Source organism: Pararge aegeria, chromosome 19 (genome assembly GCF_905163445.1).
Source record: "Pararge aegeria chromosome 19, ilParAegt1.1, whole genome shotgun sequence".
Classification (NCBI taxonomy): Eukaryota; Metazoa; Arthropoda; class Insecta; order Lepidoptera; family Nymphalidae; genus Pararge; species Pararge aegeria.
This window is the reverse complement of record NC_053198.1, coordinates 468,977-485,717: the sequence shown is the minus strand read 5'-3', so window position 1 is coordinate 485,717 and position 16,741 is coordinate 468,977. Positions and strand designations below refer to the sequence as shown.

Genomic DNA, 16,741 nt, shown 5'->3' with positions numbered 1-16,741 from the left:
AACTTCGAAAAGATGATGGAGGTGCGTGTCGGAGATCGAACTGAGGCCGAAATTCTAAATATATATTAAGAAGCCTATACTTGGGCTATCATCGTTATCAAGCTGTTTTTTTATTCTATAACAAATAAGCCCATAACCGCAATCCCACTTGACTATATTAAATCAAAATCAAAGTGTCCCCGTGATTTCCAGTCCTCAGTATTTCTGCGCCGTAGGTGGTGCTACGTGGTTCTGCTTCCGAGCACGCTGGCCTGCTGAAAAGCGACAAACTTAGTCGTTGCTGGGGCTTCCCGACAGTGATGGCGAAGTCCTAATTTCTATATGCCATCATCGCCATCAAAATGGATATTTATCCATTCATATCTATATTCTAGTCCACATGTGCCTATAGGTGGTGCTACGTGGTACTGCTGTTGGGCACACTGGCCTGCTGCACGGCGGTCGCGGCGCACACGATCGCGCGGCTGCGCGTCGGGCCTCCACTGGCCGTGCTGCGGCCGGCCGCACTGCTGTCCTTGCAAGAGCTGGACTTCCCCGCCGTGGCGCTGTGCAGCCACAACATCATCAGCAGGGCGGCTCTCGAAAGCTACGCCAGCTATTTGTGAGTAGGTCTTCACAGCACGGCTAGCGTGAGATATTGTACTCCCCGGGGAGAGGACACACTCCTCCCGCACAGTATTATAAATTCTCCCAGCAATGGCGCTCACTCTCTCCATGGTCGATTCTTCATTACTGAAGATCGTTGTTCTGGTGAGATCTCAGCTTCGAATAGGTTGAATAATCTCCATCGGCTTCCGTTTGAGGCGATTTTATGGAATCTTCCTGAGTAGGACTCTTTCATCTGGTCAATCCATCTCGTTGGTGACCGGCCTCTAGGTTACCAACGAGATCGATCACAGAAAAGGCGCACGAATGGAAATAACATCCAAGTAATATACGTCTAATAATAAACGGAGGTAAACTTCTCCTTTTTCTTTTTGTCTCTTGTTTATGCTAGCCGCGCTGATGTTGAAATATGGAAAAATCTCTTCAAAGTAATGTAGACACGGACAGTTTATTGGTGTGTTTTCCATTATCACAATTCTCTAAAGCATAATAACGGAGATTTAAATTGGTCTTATATACTTACCTACTAACAATGTAGGAATTTGGTATACATTGCCAACACGTATGTATGTATTAATGTAAAATCACGTATCAAATATAGACGCTTAAACTTCATAAAGTACAACATCACAATAGCTACACTTAGTTGGACAGGAGAGAAATAAAGAGAATAACTTCAGAGAATAACTCTGAAAATGTAAAGGTGCCTAGTATTTTGAAATAGCAAATATTTTGCAAAAATATTTTGCTCTCAATATATTCTTTTTTTTTGCGTAGATATTCTCTAGAGAGGAACAACACCTATTCGATGGAGAGCCTCAAAAACAACCTGATGGCGTTCAGCGGTGTCATGACGTCAGCCGGCCAAATGGCCTTTGATGCGAACTTCACGAAGTACCTCGCCGCAGTCGCCCGAGAGACCAACATCACCAACATCATCTACAAGGTACAGGTGCAACATGAAGATAAAATTTTGCGCTTCAAAAATCATTTTCTTAATATCAATCCCTACTAATATACATATTTTTTGTATGTTTCGTAGTTGATTTTTCTATAGAGTTAATTGAAAGGATCTCTCCGAGGTTAAACGGTTCCCACCGTAATAAACGCGGACGACGAACACGGGAACAGTTAGTATAGGAATATATGAAATTCGTGAAGTTCAATTATTTAAGTCCAGGTCTAATTCTCCAGTGAAACTTATTCAGAATATTCACGTAAATACTATAGTGTTTACATGTTTAGGAGATAAGGTTGGATTGGTTAATTTTGATTGTTTCTTTATTACAAAAAAATATCATATCTAACGAGCTCTTTCGATTCGAAACGGCTCATGATTCATATTTTTCATTATTATTTTCTTCCTTAATCAGATTTGTTTGTTAAAGTAATACCTACGTCTTTGATGGGGGGACCTAAATTAATACCACAATTCTAGCTAGCTTTCTGGTAGCTTTATACAAAGAATGTTCGATATTCTATATATAATAGTATACACAAAATTGAGAACCCTTTTTCGGAAATATTTGAAAGAAGTAAGTAAGGCAACGAATACATTGCACAGTTAGCATGATTGCAGGTTGCGTGATTTCAGTTTGTATGGTTGCAGTTTGCATGATTGCAGTTTGCATGGTTGCAGTTTGCATTATTACAGTTTGCATGATCGCAGTTTGCATGATTGCAGTTTGCATGATTGCAGTTTGCATGATTGCAGTTGTCTCCGAAATGCGAGTCCATGCTGGTGCGGTGCAGCTGGGGCATGCACCGCACGGCGTGCCGGCACCTTTTCGCGAAGCGCGTCACGGACTTGGGCTACTGCTGCGTCTTCAACGCCAGATACAGGTGCCTGCATAAATAAATAAATAAATGCTGCTGCTGCAATTTTGAATGCATCAGGCTCCTACCTGGCCGTACTAGGAAGTGAAACCCAACGCTTCGTAGTCAATGTTGTAACTACCTTTATGAGATTTGCCATAAAACCTGCAAGACATCTTTAATTTTTCTGTGTTGTTGTGTTTCGAAACACGGATACGTCTCTAAGATCGCGTGCGTGAATATGATATACCTACCTGCAAAGAAACTGTAATAGACTTACATCCATTGCTTAATAATTCTATAATGATAACATTGCAATCGTAGCTCCTAAAACGAGGTGTAGCAAAATAAGCTCATGGTAAGACGAGGTGCTAAAGTTTACTACATGACTAGACGAGACGGATCTATATACTCTGACACGATGGGCATAGAATTCAGAGTCTGTCAAAGGCTGAGACCAAATTCGAAAATCTGGCGGGGCATGTTTTTTCTCATCTCCACGTTGAGCCCCAACTCGCGGGATGTTCCTAATAATATTTGTCTCAAAGTTTTCCAATTGTGGTTGATTGCATCTTCTTTCCGCAAGGCCCCCATTGTAGATTCTGGAATTATGTCAGCGCCAAGTCTCTCTTCACTCCGAGACATTTCTTAGGATCCAAAATTTAAGGGGGTTACTCTAATAGATCCGGGGCTATTCGTACATTTTCAGTTTGGAGGACCGTAACAATACTCCGTTCAGAGCTACCATGGTGGGCCAGGACTCTGGCCTCTCGGTCGTCATCCAGGAAAATACTGACGACTTCACTGCCGTTCGGCGCACAGGAGAAGAACTCCAGGTGACGATTTTTTTCATGTTGTTATCACGCTTTGTGTTCTTACTTGTACCTAAAATACATCCGAAAACGTTTAAACCTCATGTGTTTCTAATTACACCGGCAACAACGACCTTCAGACCGGAAAACAGCAATGCTGATGGCGGCAGAAATAAGCAGAGCGATAGTACTTCCTCGGAAAAGCTCTGTAACGAGAAGCTTACTACCACTACGAAGAAAATCGGAAAACAGTTGTTACCAACCCTTCTCTTGTAGAGAGTGTCGTGCGAGACACTTAAACGAATATAGCGGTGAACGGACAGAGCGTCCTCTGTGCTACTACTGCCATCTACTACGATCAAAAATCCGTCCGCTCCAGCGTGGTGATAATGGGTAAAACCTGACGTTTAGTCTAGTAGTAGACTGTTATAGGCTATCGATGGTTTGACCATAATATTTCCCCAGAGCTGATACTGAAAAAAGTAGTATGAGAATGCGCTCTGGCGTCCGCTTTCTGCTTACAGCTGCTGCTGTTCGACGGCAGCCAGTACCCATTAACGCGCGCGGGCGTGATACGCTCGTACCCCGTGCGCCGCAGCGCTTCCGTGTTCGTCACGCTGCGGGCGACCGTGCAGCGAGCTTCGGACTCTTTGCGTCACTATAGCGAAGCCTGGGTGGGTTTATGCTACCATAGCGAAGCGTGGGTTTCAACGTCCTTAGGAATAAAATAAAAAAATGCTTTCTAAAAGACGTGTACTGACTAATACGTCTTTAGGAAATGCAATAGACTAAAACCCTCGAAGAATTTTTTTTTTTTTTTTGTTTTTTTACATTAATTTGCAGTTGGGTGATGTGGAAAATAAACATAGCTAGTAAGGTTGACGATGCATGAAGGGGTATGACAAGAGACCGCAAAGGTGGTCTATAACTATTTTTGAGCCGATTTTGATTTTGTTTATTACATCACTATGGTTTTGTACCTTTGAGTAGGTAATTACTTATTTTGAGCTTAGACCACCAGGGGACGCTGTGAAAGTATGTATTTCCAATCTAAGGCTGCAAATTTTTAAAGCAGAAACTTTTTAGTAGGGGATAAACTTATAGATTCGCGTCACCGATTACCTTGACATGTTCGAGACGTATTATAGCGGCCTGTGTACATGTCACTGCAATAATTTAAACATTAGAAGTGAGAATAAACTTACAGTGCAATATTTTATATATAAAATTCATAATTCGTTTAAAGGAAATTGCATACAATTCTACAATAAACTACCAATTGACATCTTAGATGATGTCTCTTAAGAAGTTCAAAGTTTGTAGTTTGTAAAAAAGTCCTATTATAGTATAAAGGACTACGTAATCGATAAAAAAAGCTTGGGTGTAAATTATTGCTCTAACCAGGTGGCTCTTCTAATAATGACATTGTGAGATGGTGATAACAAAAATAAATCACCCGGCTAAGTTTGTTGTGGGCTTCTTCTTAGACCGGGACGCGTTTGGAACCCTTAGTTTTAAGTTTACGAATGTGGTTTCGCCATCATCTCACTACCTTGTAATTCTTATGTACGCATCAAAAGTGCCACCTATGGGCCTACTTGAATAAAGATATTTTTGACTTTGACTTTGACTTTGTCTATGTTTACGCATATTTACACTAACAATTTTATATACTCGACTGTATGATATGCGTGTTTGACTACTTCCGACTGACTGATTCCGTTTTTATTATTCCACTGTTTTGAGTTTTCACTTCCGCCGGCAGTTCATATGACTGCCTCCTTAATTGTTTACTAAGCGACTTGTCCGTACGCGCCAGCGTGGCTGCATCATGCCGTCTGCGGGCGCAGGGCGCGAGCGCTACTGGGCGCAGTGCGTGGCGGAGTGCCGTCGCCGCGCCGTGCAAGCGCTGTGCCGCTGCAGCCCGTACACCAAGCCCGCCGACAACCCCCGCGCCGTCTGCTCGCTGGAGCACATGGCGTGCCTGGACAAACACAAAGGTCTGTGCCGACAGTGTTTCTGCAGGCACGGGAGCACTTAGAAGACGAAATCCTTTAACCATCGCTGGAGTTTTAACACCGCCAACCGCACAAACTGTGTGCCGTGTTATGACGGCAGGTCAGGATACAGTTTTGACCACGCCACCTCTTTCCGTTTGCAGCCGTACTACGGGAATATAACTCTACGGGAATATTATCTACTGCGATATGCCCAGCGCAGTGATAATTGGTAATCCCGCCCGTTCGGAGAGGCCTTCCGTCCAGCTGTCATATGAGTTCTGAAGTTAATATGCCCAACGGCTTGTTAATTTACAGAGTGACCTCCCAGTCAACGTTCGTTTAAATAAATAGTAGCAAGTATAAACGGCTGGCTTCGCAGAGAAGCTGTCCTTTTTCTACCCGGGGGAGCATGCGGATGAGAGCCTGAGCCAGGAGCAGTCGGACTCCGTTGAGTGCTTGCACTGCCGCCCCGACTGCGCGCGCCTGCTCTACGCCGCCACGCTCTCGACCGTGCCGTACGGGCCTTTCGTCAAGAAGGCGTTCTACAATCATTTCGCGTAAGGCTCACTACGATTAGTTTCGGGTAGGCTAATCCGAATACGCAAATTTAGAACATCATATCTCGGGAGCCATTCTTTTTCCTGTACCATTCCGTACTTAGTTAGCCGGAAGCATTCGTTGCAAGATTTGCTAGTACGGTTCCCCGCTGGGTCACCTCAGCCAGCCCAGTAAACTCCAGAAACTTAGCAGGCCACGATCGCCCAGTGCTTCAGGTAGTGATGCTGAGGAGCCAAGATATGTCGGGCGTTGTCCTGCTACTCCGCTGTATTGAAGCATTACGAATATCGGTGTTTGTTGAATGGGCAGTGCCTCGGGGGCATTATAACCAAAACTTAATCTATGTTCTAGCAAAGGCAAGACAAATAGTTTAACAGAAACCCGCCACGAAACGTCATATTTTAATTTTTAAAAAGTAATGTGTTTGTTTTGTTATTCCTAGGTACAGAATCTATTACGGTATGAGAAAGAGATATATCTTATTAAATAGATGTATAAATCCATTTGGGATATTTGCTATTTCCGCACATATCTTAAACAGCATACTTAATTTCTGTTAAAGTTACGGACTAAAGCTGGAGAACGGAACAGTCATCAGAATCTATTTCAATACGAAGTCCCAGCAACTATACCTGGTGGAGAGCAATTTGCGTGTTTATGAAGTTATTGGTAAGCTGTCGTTTTTGTTACTTAGCATATTATCAAGTTGCTTTCCTTGCTTGAAATCATTGTAATACACTTTCCAGCACTAAAAAGTAGTACGCCCAGTTACAGAAGCTATCATTCAATTTTTTATTGAGATTGGCTCAGCAATCTCGGCTTATCTGGAAATGGACTTCTTAAACAAATGTTTTGATAAAATATGCCAAAGTCATTTTGTCTCGTTTCCACTGTTTCTTAAGTTGAGGTGAGGCTAACAACGGTTTATAGATCTCAGCGTCTTTAAGCTAGTGTTCAACACTGTACTTAACTTACAGTACTCTTACGCTCACAATAAAACCACTTTTTGCACTTACGTCTCTGTTTTCTCTGAACTGAACTGAATTAACAGATAAATTACCATGAATCAAACTTTTAAGCCAGATGTTAAAAGGCGCAGCCCCATCTATCGGTAATTGTCAATGCTAAATTGACCGCAATTATGAATTAGACAGCTAGCGTTTAATATAAGTGTATTTATAGTTATTATGCTACTGTGATCTTAAGAAAAAACTGTACTTAGGGGCTGGAGCCCTATCCATCTGTGATAAATCATTGTTCCCAATGTTCAAGCAATAAAATGAAGCTTTCTAATCTAAATTTTTGTCGAAATTTAGAAATATGACACATGTTTCCGAATTTCGACGAAAACTCAAGTGGCGTCGTCGCCGGGTGCATGTACTTTCACTTCTGTACTGTGTGTTATTTCATATAAAAACTCCCAAAGTATTTGAAAGAAACTTTTCTTGGTGAGAAATCAGATTTAAGTTCCTGCCGTGCGCTGATGCTGAGAATGCCATATCATAAAACAAAATTTTACAAACGTTCGTTGCGCGTACGAGCTGTGGAATTGTGGAATGCGCTTCCAATAAGCATACGACGATGCAAATCACTGGCGATATGCAAAAAAAACAATTAATAACAACAAAAACAATTAAGACGACTATTAATGGCATGTATATTTACATATTTATTGTATGTTAAAGTATTTAAATATGTATGAGTTGTTATTTTATATATTACTTTATTTTTATATTTATATATCATATTATATACTTTTGATCTATTTGTGTACACTAGTTTATTTATTAGTATGTAGTTTTCCGCATGTATGTATTTTAAAACTTGTACCACCAGCAGTCCATTCTTTTTTCCTAATTCAAAGGTTGGCAGAGATTAGATAAGGCCGCCTCTTGTATTCTACTTCTTTGTTTATGTTTCTGTTTTTATTATATTTTTGTTAATTTTAATGTTGTGGTATACAATAAAGAGTTCAATAACGATAATAAATAAAGTTTACCTTTGAGTTTTTCTTGTAGGTATTCTTGGTTTGTAGTAACCGAATGAATTTTTCTACATTACAGCTTTTATGAGCAGTCAATGGGTGTTTGTGTTGGGCATGACTTTGATCAGTGTGATGGAGTTCGTCTACCACTGCACCATCAGATGGCACCACCATTACAAGCGGCGATGGCGACGCGACAGAAACCTGCCTAAGTGTATGGACTTTTGGGGGGAAAATGATTTTTATGGGCAGTAAATTATCGACATAATCAAAATCTTAAAGTTTTTTTTTATTCACAAAGGACTATTACAGTTTATTTTAAACCGTGTATATTTATTTTAAAGCCTCGCGTTGTTATTATTCCATAAAATGTTGGAAAATCCTTCGAAAACTTAAAATAAAAGTTTCATGGATGTAACTTGAAAAATAAATTAATAAATAAAGGATTTCATACAAACTTTCATCCCATTTAAAATTCAAAGCGGATGCCTACGTTGTAATAACTATCTGTGTGCAAAATTGTAGCCCGATCCGTTAAGTGGTTAGAGCTATGCGTTAGATCAGTCAGTCAGTCACTTTTGCCTTTTATATATGTATATGAGATAGATAAATTCTGTTTTGACATTGCATACCATAATAATTATTGATTGCATCCCGTTTATGTACCTATTACGTCTTAGTGATCAATGAACGAGTACGGAATTATATAATTAATGCTATTATAGATCTCCATTAGTTAGTGATCAATGCCCGTGGTTTCGGCGCAGATCTGTGCCAAGGGGAAATGTGTAAATGTTAGGCAGCATACGTATTCCTTGACATTTGCTGGTACGGTCACCGACACGGCGCGCTTGTGTTTTGTTGGTGATATTGAAGGTTAAGGATTCACAAACATTCAAATGTTATGTAAAATTTGATTAAGGCCTCTGGCAGTAGAAGGCTATTTTTACATCGTAGTTTATATTTGACAAGCTGAAATCGTGACTTTGTAAGGTGGTTTTTATAGATTTAAATTTTCAAACTGTTGCGTGAGTTTTATGGCAATCTTTGAAAGCTTTCTTCAATAAACATTCGAAATTAAAAATTAATTTATTTCAAGTGGGTGTACTTTATAAGCAGTACTTTTTACACGTCATGTACTTACGTCTGTTTGTAGCAACTCTACCACAGGTTCGGAAAGCAGAATCCGGGAAGAGCCGGCAAGAAGTTCAGTAGTTGCTCCTTTTCAACATCAAAATTTACAATCATTTTTCTATCTTGCGGGAGATCACAGCAAAGATGGAGAGTTTCTCGAGAGAGGTGGGAAGATCGTTCTTATGTTAAATGCTTAATAGTGTTGGGGCCTAGGCTTGAGGATTTGGTATTCAGCTTTCTATTCCTATCACAGATTAATCGTAGTCTACTATGGTAGCCTGGTCACTTTTGATCACCAGTATTATTTGGAAATTGTTTTGCTTCGCTCACAGAGATTATATAATCCTTACCAATGCGAATGTGTGTATGTTTGTTCTTTTTTCACGTCCTAAATCAGCAACCAATCAAGCATGTTTTCTAGCATAGACTTAGTTGAAAGGATTGCAGGAAAACCAGCGGTTAGCACGGGATCTGTCAAAAATCATAATAAGCGGACGAAGAACAGCTACTCATGTTTATACATGCCAGTAAATAAAAATATCATTATTCAGAATTGCATTTATTTGAATAATATGTACGAAAGTCGCTTTTCTAATCTGTTCTTGTTACTTAAGCCCTTTTAATACATAATCGGGATTGTGGTAGTTATTACGATGCTATCCATTAATTGCTACTGACAGCGTCGTTGGGCACGTCTATGGACGAAGAAGTGGACCCCATGCCACCCATGGGCATTTCTCCGATGATTGAGGGGATTACCTGAAATTCATAAAATTTATTTGAAAACTTTCTTTAGTATATTAGAAAAGCCGTTAAATAATTAATACCGTTAATCACATTCTATGCAGCATCGTATCGGAACCATAAATCTAGGTTACTAGCCTTGGCGGAAGTCTTCCATAAGGCGAGAGAAGATAATTTCAGAGAAGATTAATTATTGCGCTTACTTATGTCGTCATAATTTTTTTTTTTATTCAATGAAAAGATGCGCTCTCATCTAAAGGAACTTATCTGACATAGCAGCCTAAACATCGCATTTGGAAACTTTGGAGGGTGCTAAAATCTATTCATATCTGGTTTAAATTGCAGCCGTTGACTGCAACCGCTACATAAAACTCAAAGTCATAAAATATGTAAATGCCAAATGCGAACCTCGAACGACACATATCCAGCCACTACCAGACAACGCAGCGTTGCAAGACCTGCCACGTGGACAAAGGATATCTAAGCGAATAGAAGGAATCCGCTGAACATAAGCGGCACAGGACCATGGAGAATGGAGATTCTATCCAGCCCTATCCAGCACTGAACTTCTTCGATTCAAATGATACCTACCCTAATGACTTCACGTTTTGCTGTAGAACTTCCCTTACCCTATCCCAGTACCTCTTGTCCCAGCATGATGAGTGTCTCCGCGACCTTCTTGATGGCAGCGAGCTCCTGAAGACTGGGGAACGGGAGCCGTGGGTCGCCAGTGTCCTGCATCAAGCGCGACGCGCGCGCTACCACCCGCGAGCCTAGCTCAGCAGCGAGTGGCGGGTGATCAGGTTGTATCACAGACAGCTACGCAGGTGAAAAAAACTTAAGATAACTTCAGTCGGTTTGTAGTACGGCTGTACTTTTTGTGCGTGGAACGAATACTCAAACGACAATGATTTATTCTGAATAATACGAATGTTGCGGGTAGGAAGAAAAGTGAGAGTTATGTTAAGTTTCTATTTCAGGTCCTCCGTTGTTTACTTTTAAGTGGTGACAGCCTATCACCACTTTGCTTCGAGGGCTTCGGCTTCTTATTTCGATACCGTTTGATCCTCTAAATAAAATGTCACTTGCTTTAACGGTGAAGTAGAACATGGCAAGGCATGCATGAGAAGTCTCCATAACGTTTTCAAAGTCATGTCTACTATGCAATTGACCAACGTGGCGGACAACGGTGAACGCCTATTTCATTCTGGAGAGGACCGGTAGTTGGTTGAAATGATGATGTTGTTTGAATCAGCTCAAATTTGAACGCGTAAAAATGCAAACTTCTTTAGCGTTAATGCTAATAAAAGTATTGAATAGAAGCAGGCGTTACTTTGCGGTAATAACCCGTGATATATTATGAAAATTAAGCTTAATTTGCTATATCCTGCGAAAAGCAGTAGAATACTTATACTCCACACCAAACAGATCTTCGGCAATGTACCCACTACGCACGTTTCGCTCCGAAACCGAAGCATCCTCAGGAGATGTTGACTTTACAATGAATAATTGTTAAGTAAGCTTAATTTTCATAAAATGACAATTAAAGGATAACGTTAGAATTACAGACATTTTGACCTGTCTCCACAATGCAAAACAAAGTTTTCGTAAGATCAGATCTGTTATTTGTTATTTAACAGGTCACAAAGACACATAGAAAGGCACGCTTTGTTATTCATAATATTCACGAAGATTTTCAGGAGAATTATATTCATGAGAATTTTCATTTCAGGAGGATAAAAGCAAAATTTCAAAGAATCCGTTGTGCAAAACTCCACGTGGAAAATATTTAATAATATAAACATTTTATGTTGTATAACGAAATAACGAAAGTATGTGAGTCATATTATGAAGAGCATTTATTCCAGGACTCTAACTTAAATTTAATCAGAATTTCCTACAGATGCTGCCTGGGTTCGATTCCCGGGTCGGAATAAGCATTGTATGGTATTAGATTTTTCCCGTAAAAAAATTCAGTAAATTCAGTACAGTTATTGTCGCTAACATGTGACAATAATCATTAAAGGTCACCAATCCGCATTGGAGTAGTAAAGTGAGTCTGTGCTCTAAACTCAAAAGCCTATCCTCCTCATCTTTAAGATCTTTTTTGACGGCCGATTGGCGCAGTTTCCAGCGACCCTGCTTTCTGAGCCCAAGGCCGTGGGTTCGATTCCCACTACTGGAAAATGTTTGTGTGATGAGCATGAATGTTTTTCAGTGTGGATGTTTATATGTATTTTCTAAGTATTTATGTATATTATTCATAAAATATTCATCAGGCATCTTAGTACCCATAACACAAGCTACGCTTACTTGGGGGCTGGATGGCGATGTGTGTATTGTCTTAGTATATTTATTTATTTATTTATTATTTATTTATTTAAGACATAGTCTGATGCTGATACCCCAACCCCCATACGTAAAGCTGTAAAATTTACTCACAGGTGTAGTCCAAGCCGTAGGTAGAGCCAGTATGATCACAAATGCGATGTATTTGTTTAACATTATGATGTGTACAGCTTGGCTTGCGACGAATATCTACGCATATTATATAGCCAGTGATACGCCAATTTACCTGTAATTCTTAACTTCTACACTTAAATTTGAAACTAGCATTCGTCTGCGACTTCATACGCGTTTGTTTTCATACATTGACTACCTTAAGGACAACACTTAGTTTTAGGGGCAGCCCTTTTCAAACTTTTTTATAGTCCACTCTTATAGTACAGGCAGGTGACAAAAATTATATTCCTCGATTATCTCCCTTGGCAGTGATAAAATTAACATTTCTACCTGCAAAACACATATTATTTGGATATGATTTCCCAGAAAATCCATTGTGTCCTATTTCTTAGACATTTATTACTTATCTAAGGGTCGTTTTTTTCACTCGCACATTTATTTGATTTAAAAGTTTTATTTTATTTATTTATTAAATATGATATAAAAATAAAAAATTCAGTATATAAATATATAAGCGGTGATAGAGCACTAGGTAGCTCGACTTCACTTTCGGGTGGCCAAGCTCGAATCCCACGACGCAACTCTTATGTTAACTTTTCTAAGTTATGTGCTATAAAAATTTCACTTGCTCCGACGATGAAGCAAAACATCGTGAGGAGACCTGCATGCCTGAGAGTTCTACATATTGTTCGTTATGTGGAGTCCACCAATCCGCACTGGGCCAGCGTGGTGGACACGGTCCTCCTCCAACAATGAGAAGGGGTTACCGTCTCAGTGTCCGAGGTTCACCTATGCCCCAGGATGATGGGAACCGGCAAAAATTTAACAAGTGGTCAAAGCAGTTTGTATGCAGAATGATTCCGAATCACAGTAAGCGTTTTCTTTCTTAAATGTTTTTATAGCAACCGGAAGAGACATTGACATATCGTCTACATAAAACAGAGAAGTCTCAGGTCTGTGATATAATATTACTATAACACATTCTCACGGATAGCTAAACAATAATTTCAAGTTGACAAAGCCCGGTCCCAGGGTTTATCTCGGTTATTCAGGATTCAATTTATATTATTGGTGGAATGTTTATTTAGGACGATGATATTTCAACGATATAGATATCAAAATTGGTTTCTATAAAAAAGGGTGTGCAGATGTAATACCTATACATGCAATTATATTTTTCAATAGCACTGTAATATGTGTTTAAGCCTATCAATATTTAAATACATACGAGTATATTATAGTGACTCTGTAAGGATGTATTTTTTTTATTTTATTAGCATTTATTCAATGATGGCAAGTGGAAAATTATGAGCCTGTAATTCCATCGGTAATCAAGACCTTTCGACCGGAAAACAGCATTGCATCAATGCTGCTTTGAATTTTTTTTTTATTTGAAATAAACATGGTTGCAGTACTTACCCGGACGTGCTCTGTCTCCAAACGCTCTACTAAGTGCAACTAAATGTGCAGATGCTGTAGTAGAAGCTCAATCACTGTCAACAGTCGCATAGATTTTAATGCTATTTAACAGACGGATATATCATAGTTTTAATTACTGAGAATACTTTTATCTCTGCGAACTGTTTTAACAATTTATTAAAAACGCAGAAGCAGAAACGCAAGTTATTAGAAAGATTACTAATAATTATTCTTTACACATACCATTACAGAAAAACATTTCTTCTTGTACTAGAACATAAGTAAGACATGAATATTTTTCTACATTCATGAGTTCTAAATTGCAGGTTTTCTTGATTCTTTAATTCAATAACAGTCTTGGACATTATAGTTTCAAATGACTGTGACCTTCCTTGATACGCAAATTATTCTATATTTTATTTATTCTTTATTATAACTACTGTTATAAAGTTGTAGTTTAGCTGTTTATTTGTAAGAACGAGTATGTGCGAGGTTCACGCAAAAAAAAAACCTAAACCTAGTTTTTACCACTATACGGTCTCTAGCTGTGCGGGTATTATATTAACTTTAATCACGCGAATCCCTCTGTGAAATATTTAAAGAAATAGGTATACTTACGGTAGCATACAATACTCAAAATATATATATAAACGAAAAGTATATAAGCAACCGCCTTACGCGAAATGGGCATAAATAAGTGAAGATATACAGATATATAACGTTTGCGGAAGTTACAGAAGTCATTTGTGGGATTTACTCAATAAATCAAACTAAATCATATTATACGCTTTTATAATATGATCCCCTGGCAAATTTTTGCTACATAGAGTGCATAAGTTTAAACAATGTGTTAAAGCACATTTAATACTAGTGGTTACTATACGGTTGATGAATTTCTTAACGTCAAGGCTGCTTAGAAGCAGGCTCTGCTCTCATCTCTCTCAAGATAGAAAATTCTAAAGATTGTAAAATGTAAAATTTCTATTTTAGTAGAAAAAGCAATCTGCTGATTTTCTTACTGGCTCTTCTTGTTACAATCTGCCTTCCAAACCGATGGTAGAGTCACTACAAATAGACTGACTTTACGTTCCAACCGGTCTTGAAATACATGAATTTAAACATCGGAGTCTGGCACGCCATTAAATATCATTTGCTTTAACAGAAGGAACTTTCATGCCTGAGAGTTCTTCGTAATGTTCTTAAAGGCGTATAAAGTCAAGCTGTTCCCATTTGGCCAGCAAAGTGAGCGGCTTAAACGCTTCTGAATGGAAACCCGTGATATTTAGTGGGCAGGTAAAAGGTGGTTGCTAATGGTGCTAATTTCAATGTTATTCTATAGACTTAAACTCCGCTAGTTTAACTAAGACCAGTTTACTGGAACCCCGAGATAAATTCAAATTCGAATTCAATAGGGACGAGGACGAGGGTAAAGGATTTTTTACTGTCTTATTGTAGACGCGTACATTATGTCAGGAAAAATAAAACTAGAAAAGTTTTTAATACTCAGTAGGTACGAAATTTCAGTAGGTATCTAGCCGGCGTCGTCTCGGTAGATTCTGCTTCCCAAACCGGCGCGGCGCGGTGGTAGAGTCATTCAAACAGATAGACATGAAGTTTCTGAATTTTTTTTTTGTCTGGTGGGAGGCTTTGGCCGTGGCTGGTTACCACCCTACCGACAAAGACGTGCCGCTAAGCGATTTAGTGTTCCGGTGTTATGTCGCGTAGAAACCGATTAGGGCTATGACTACCATACTCCCTAACAGGTCCGCTACCATCTTCGACTGCATCATCACTTATCACCAGGTGAGAACTGGGCTAACTTGTTGTGGAATAAAAAATATATGTATATTAATCTTTACCTCCTTACTAATATTACAAATACGAAAATGTGTTTGTTTGCTTGTTTGTTTGTCCTCCCTTCACGCCCTAACTAAGCTACCAATTAGCTTGATTTTGGGAACCGAGTTACTTAAAAGGACGGATTGTTGCATAGGAACCTTTATTTCCCATGAAAATAAAAGGTTCCAACGAGATTCCAAAAAAACCGTAACAAACGTAGACAAAGAACGCGGGCAACGGGACGCGAGACTAGGAATAAATGAATTTATAAACTGAGTAATGTATGGTGCGATGTTCTTAAAGCTCTTAGAATAATTATTTAAATAAATATAAATATGTATACGTAGTGCCAGTTTTTTTAATTAATTAAAGCAATCACATGAAAACAAGTTTCAAAATTTTACGCATTAAACCTGCCAGCAGTTCAAGTCGTTGCGAACACACATTTTTAAGAACCATTGTTCAAAGATCATAATAATAATTAATTAAGCGCAAAAAAAACAAACCGATCTTAAATATGATCTAGGAAACGGGGTTGACCTCTGTACAGAGGCACTAAATCTCGCGCTTTGCTGTGAAGTCAAAATAATGTTAAACAATAAGAAGCGGAATGACCTCCGACGCGGTATCGAGGACATCTGCTGCATCAGATAATACCTACTATGTTTATGCTTTATGTGTGATGCAGTTTGATAACATCCTAAATTCGAGCTGCGTGCCGGTTTTTTATTACTTTTTTTACATATTCCGCTTTGCGCGACAATCGTGCCTGATTAAAATCCACGATGAAGTCTAGATTGACTTTTTTTGTTGTCGCTGGGATTCATTTATGCATCGGGAGGGTATATGGGACCTACTATACCAGAAAAACTCATAGCAGAACTGGTTTTCCGACGCTTAACCTGTGCTTCTACGCACTTTATTCAAATTAAGGATGAAGAAGATATAACAGGCAGGCATAGGTATAGGTGCCTACTAACCTCCGTCTTCATCTAAACATCAGGTCAGTAGCGCCCTTCAGATTGCTGTGTGACTCGCAGAAAGATAAATAAATATACTACGACACATCGCCATCTAGCCCCAAAGTAAGCGTAGCGTGTGTTATGGGTACTAAGATAACTGATGAATAATTTTATGAATAATATGCATAAATACTTAAGTATAATATTTAGAGAAACACCACGACACTGAAAAACATTTAAGTTCATCACAAAAACATTGTCCAGATGTGGGAAACGAACCCACGGCCTTGGACTCATAAAGCAGGTTCGCTACCCACTGCGCCAATCGGCCGTCAAAGATACCACTATCGTCCGGAGCTTTTTATCAAATAAACATTTCATCAATAGTCTAAAGTTTTTAAATAA

General features: G+C 39.2%; 3 protein-coding genes across 3 annotated transcripts; 2 read left to right on the top strand and 1 right to left on the bottom strand.

Annotated features, from left to right (window-relative positions):
• The first annotated feature begins 1,414 nt into the window (after positions 1-1,414).
• On the top strand, positions 1,415-5,007 carry LOC120632144. The gene is made up of 5 exons (XM_039901949.1): positions 1,415-1,552; positions 2,321-2,448; positions 3,131-3,257; positions 3,758-3,907; positions 4,999-5,007. The coding sequence occupies exons 1-5, from the start codon at positions 1,415-1,417 to the stop codon at positions 5,005-5,007; spliced, it is 552 nt and encodes a 183-aa protein (XP_039757883.1).
• A 57-nt stretch (positions 5,008-5,064) lies between these two features.
• Positions 5,065-8,030, top strand: LOC120632143. Its single transcript, XM_039901948.1, has 4 exons — positions 5,065-5,233; positions 5,613-5,790; positions 6,354-6,460; positions 7,855-8,030. Exons 1-4 carry the CDS (start codon positions 5,065-5,067, stop codon positions 8,028-8,030), a joined length of 630 nt encoding a protein of 209 aa, XP_039757882.1.
• Positions 8,031-9,451: 1,421 nt separating this feature from the next.
• Positions 9,452-12,177, bottom strand: LOC120632246. Its single transcript, XM_039902059.1, has 3 exons — positions 12,096-12,177; positions 10,296-10,472; positions 9,452-9,668 (listed from the first exon to the last, which is right to left on the bottom strand). The coding sequence occupies exons 1-3, from the start codon at positions 12,156-12,158 to the stop codon at positions 9,573-9,575; spliced, it is 336 nt and encodes a 111-aa protein (XP_039757993.1). The 5' UTR covers positions 12,159-12,177; the 3' UTR covers positions 9,452-9,572.
• Positions 12,178-16,741: the final 4,564 nt, after the last annotated feature.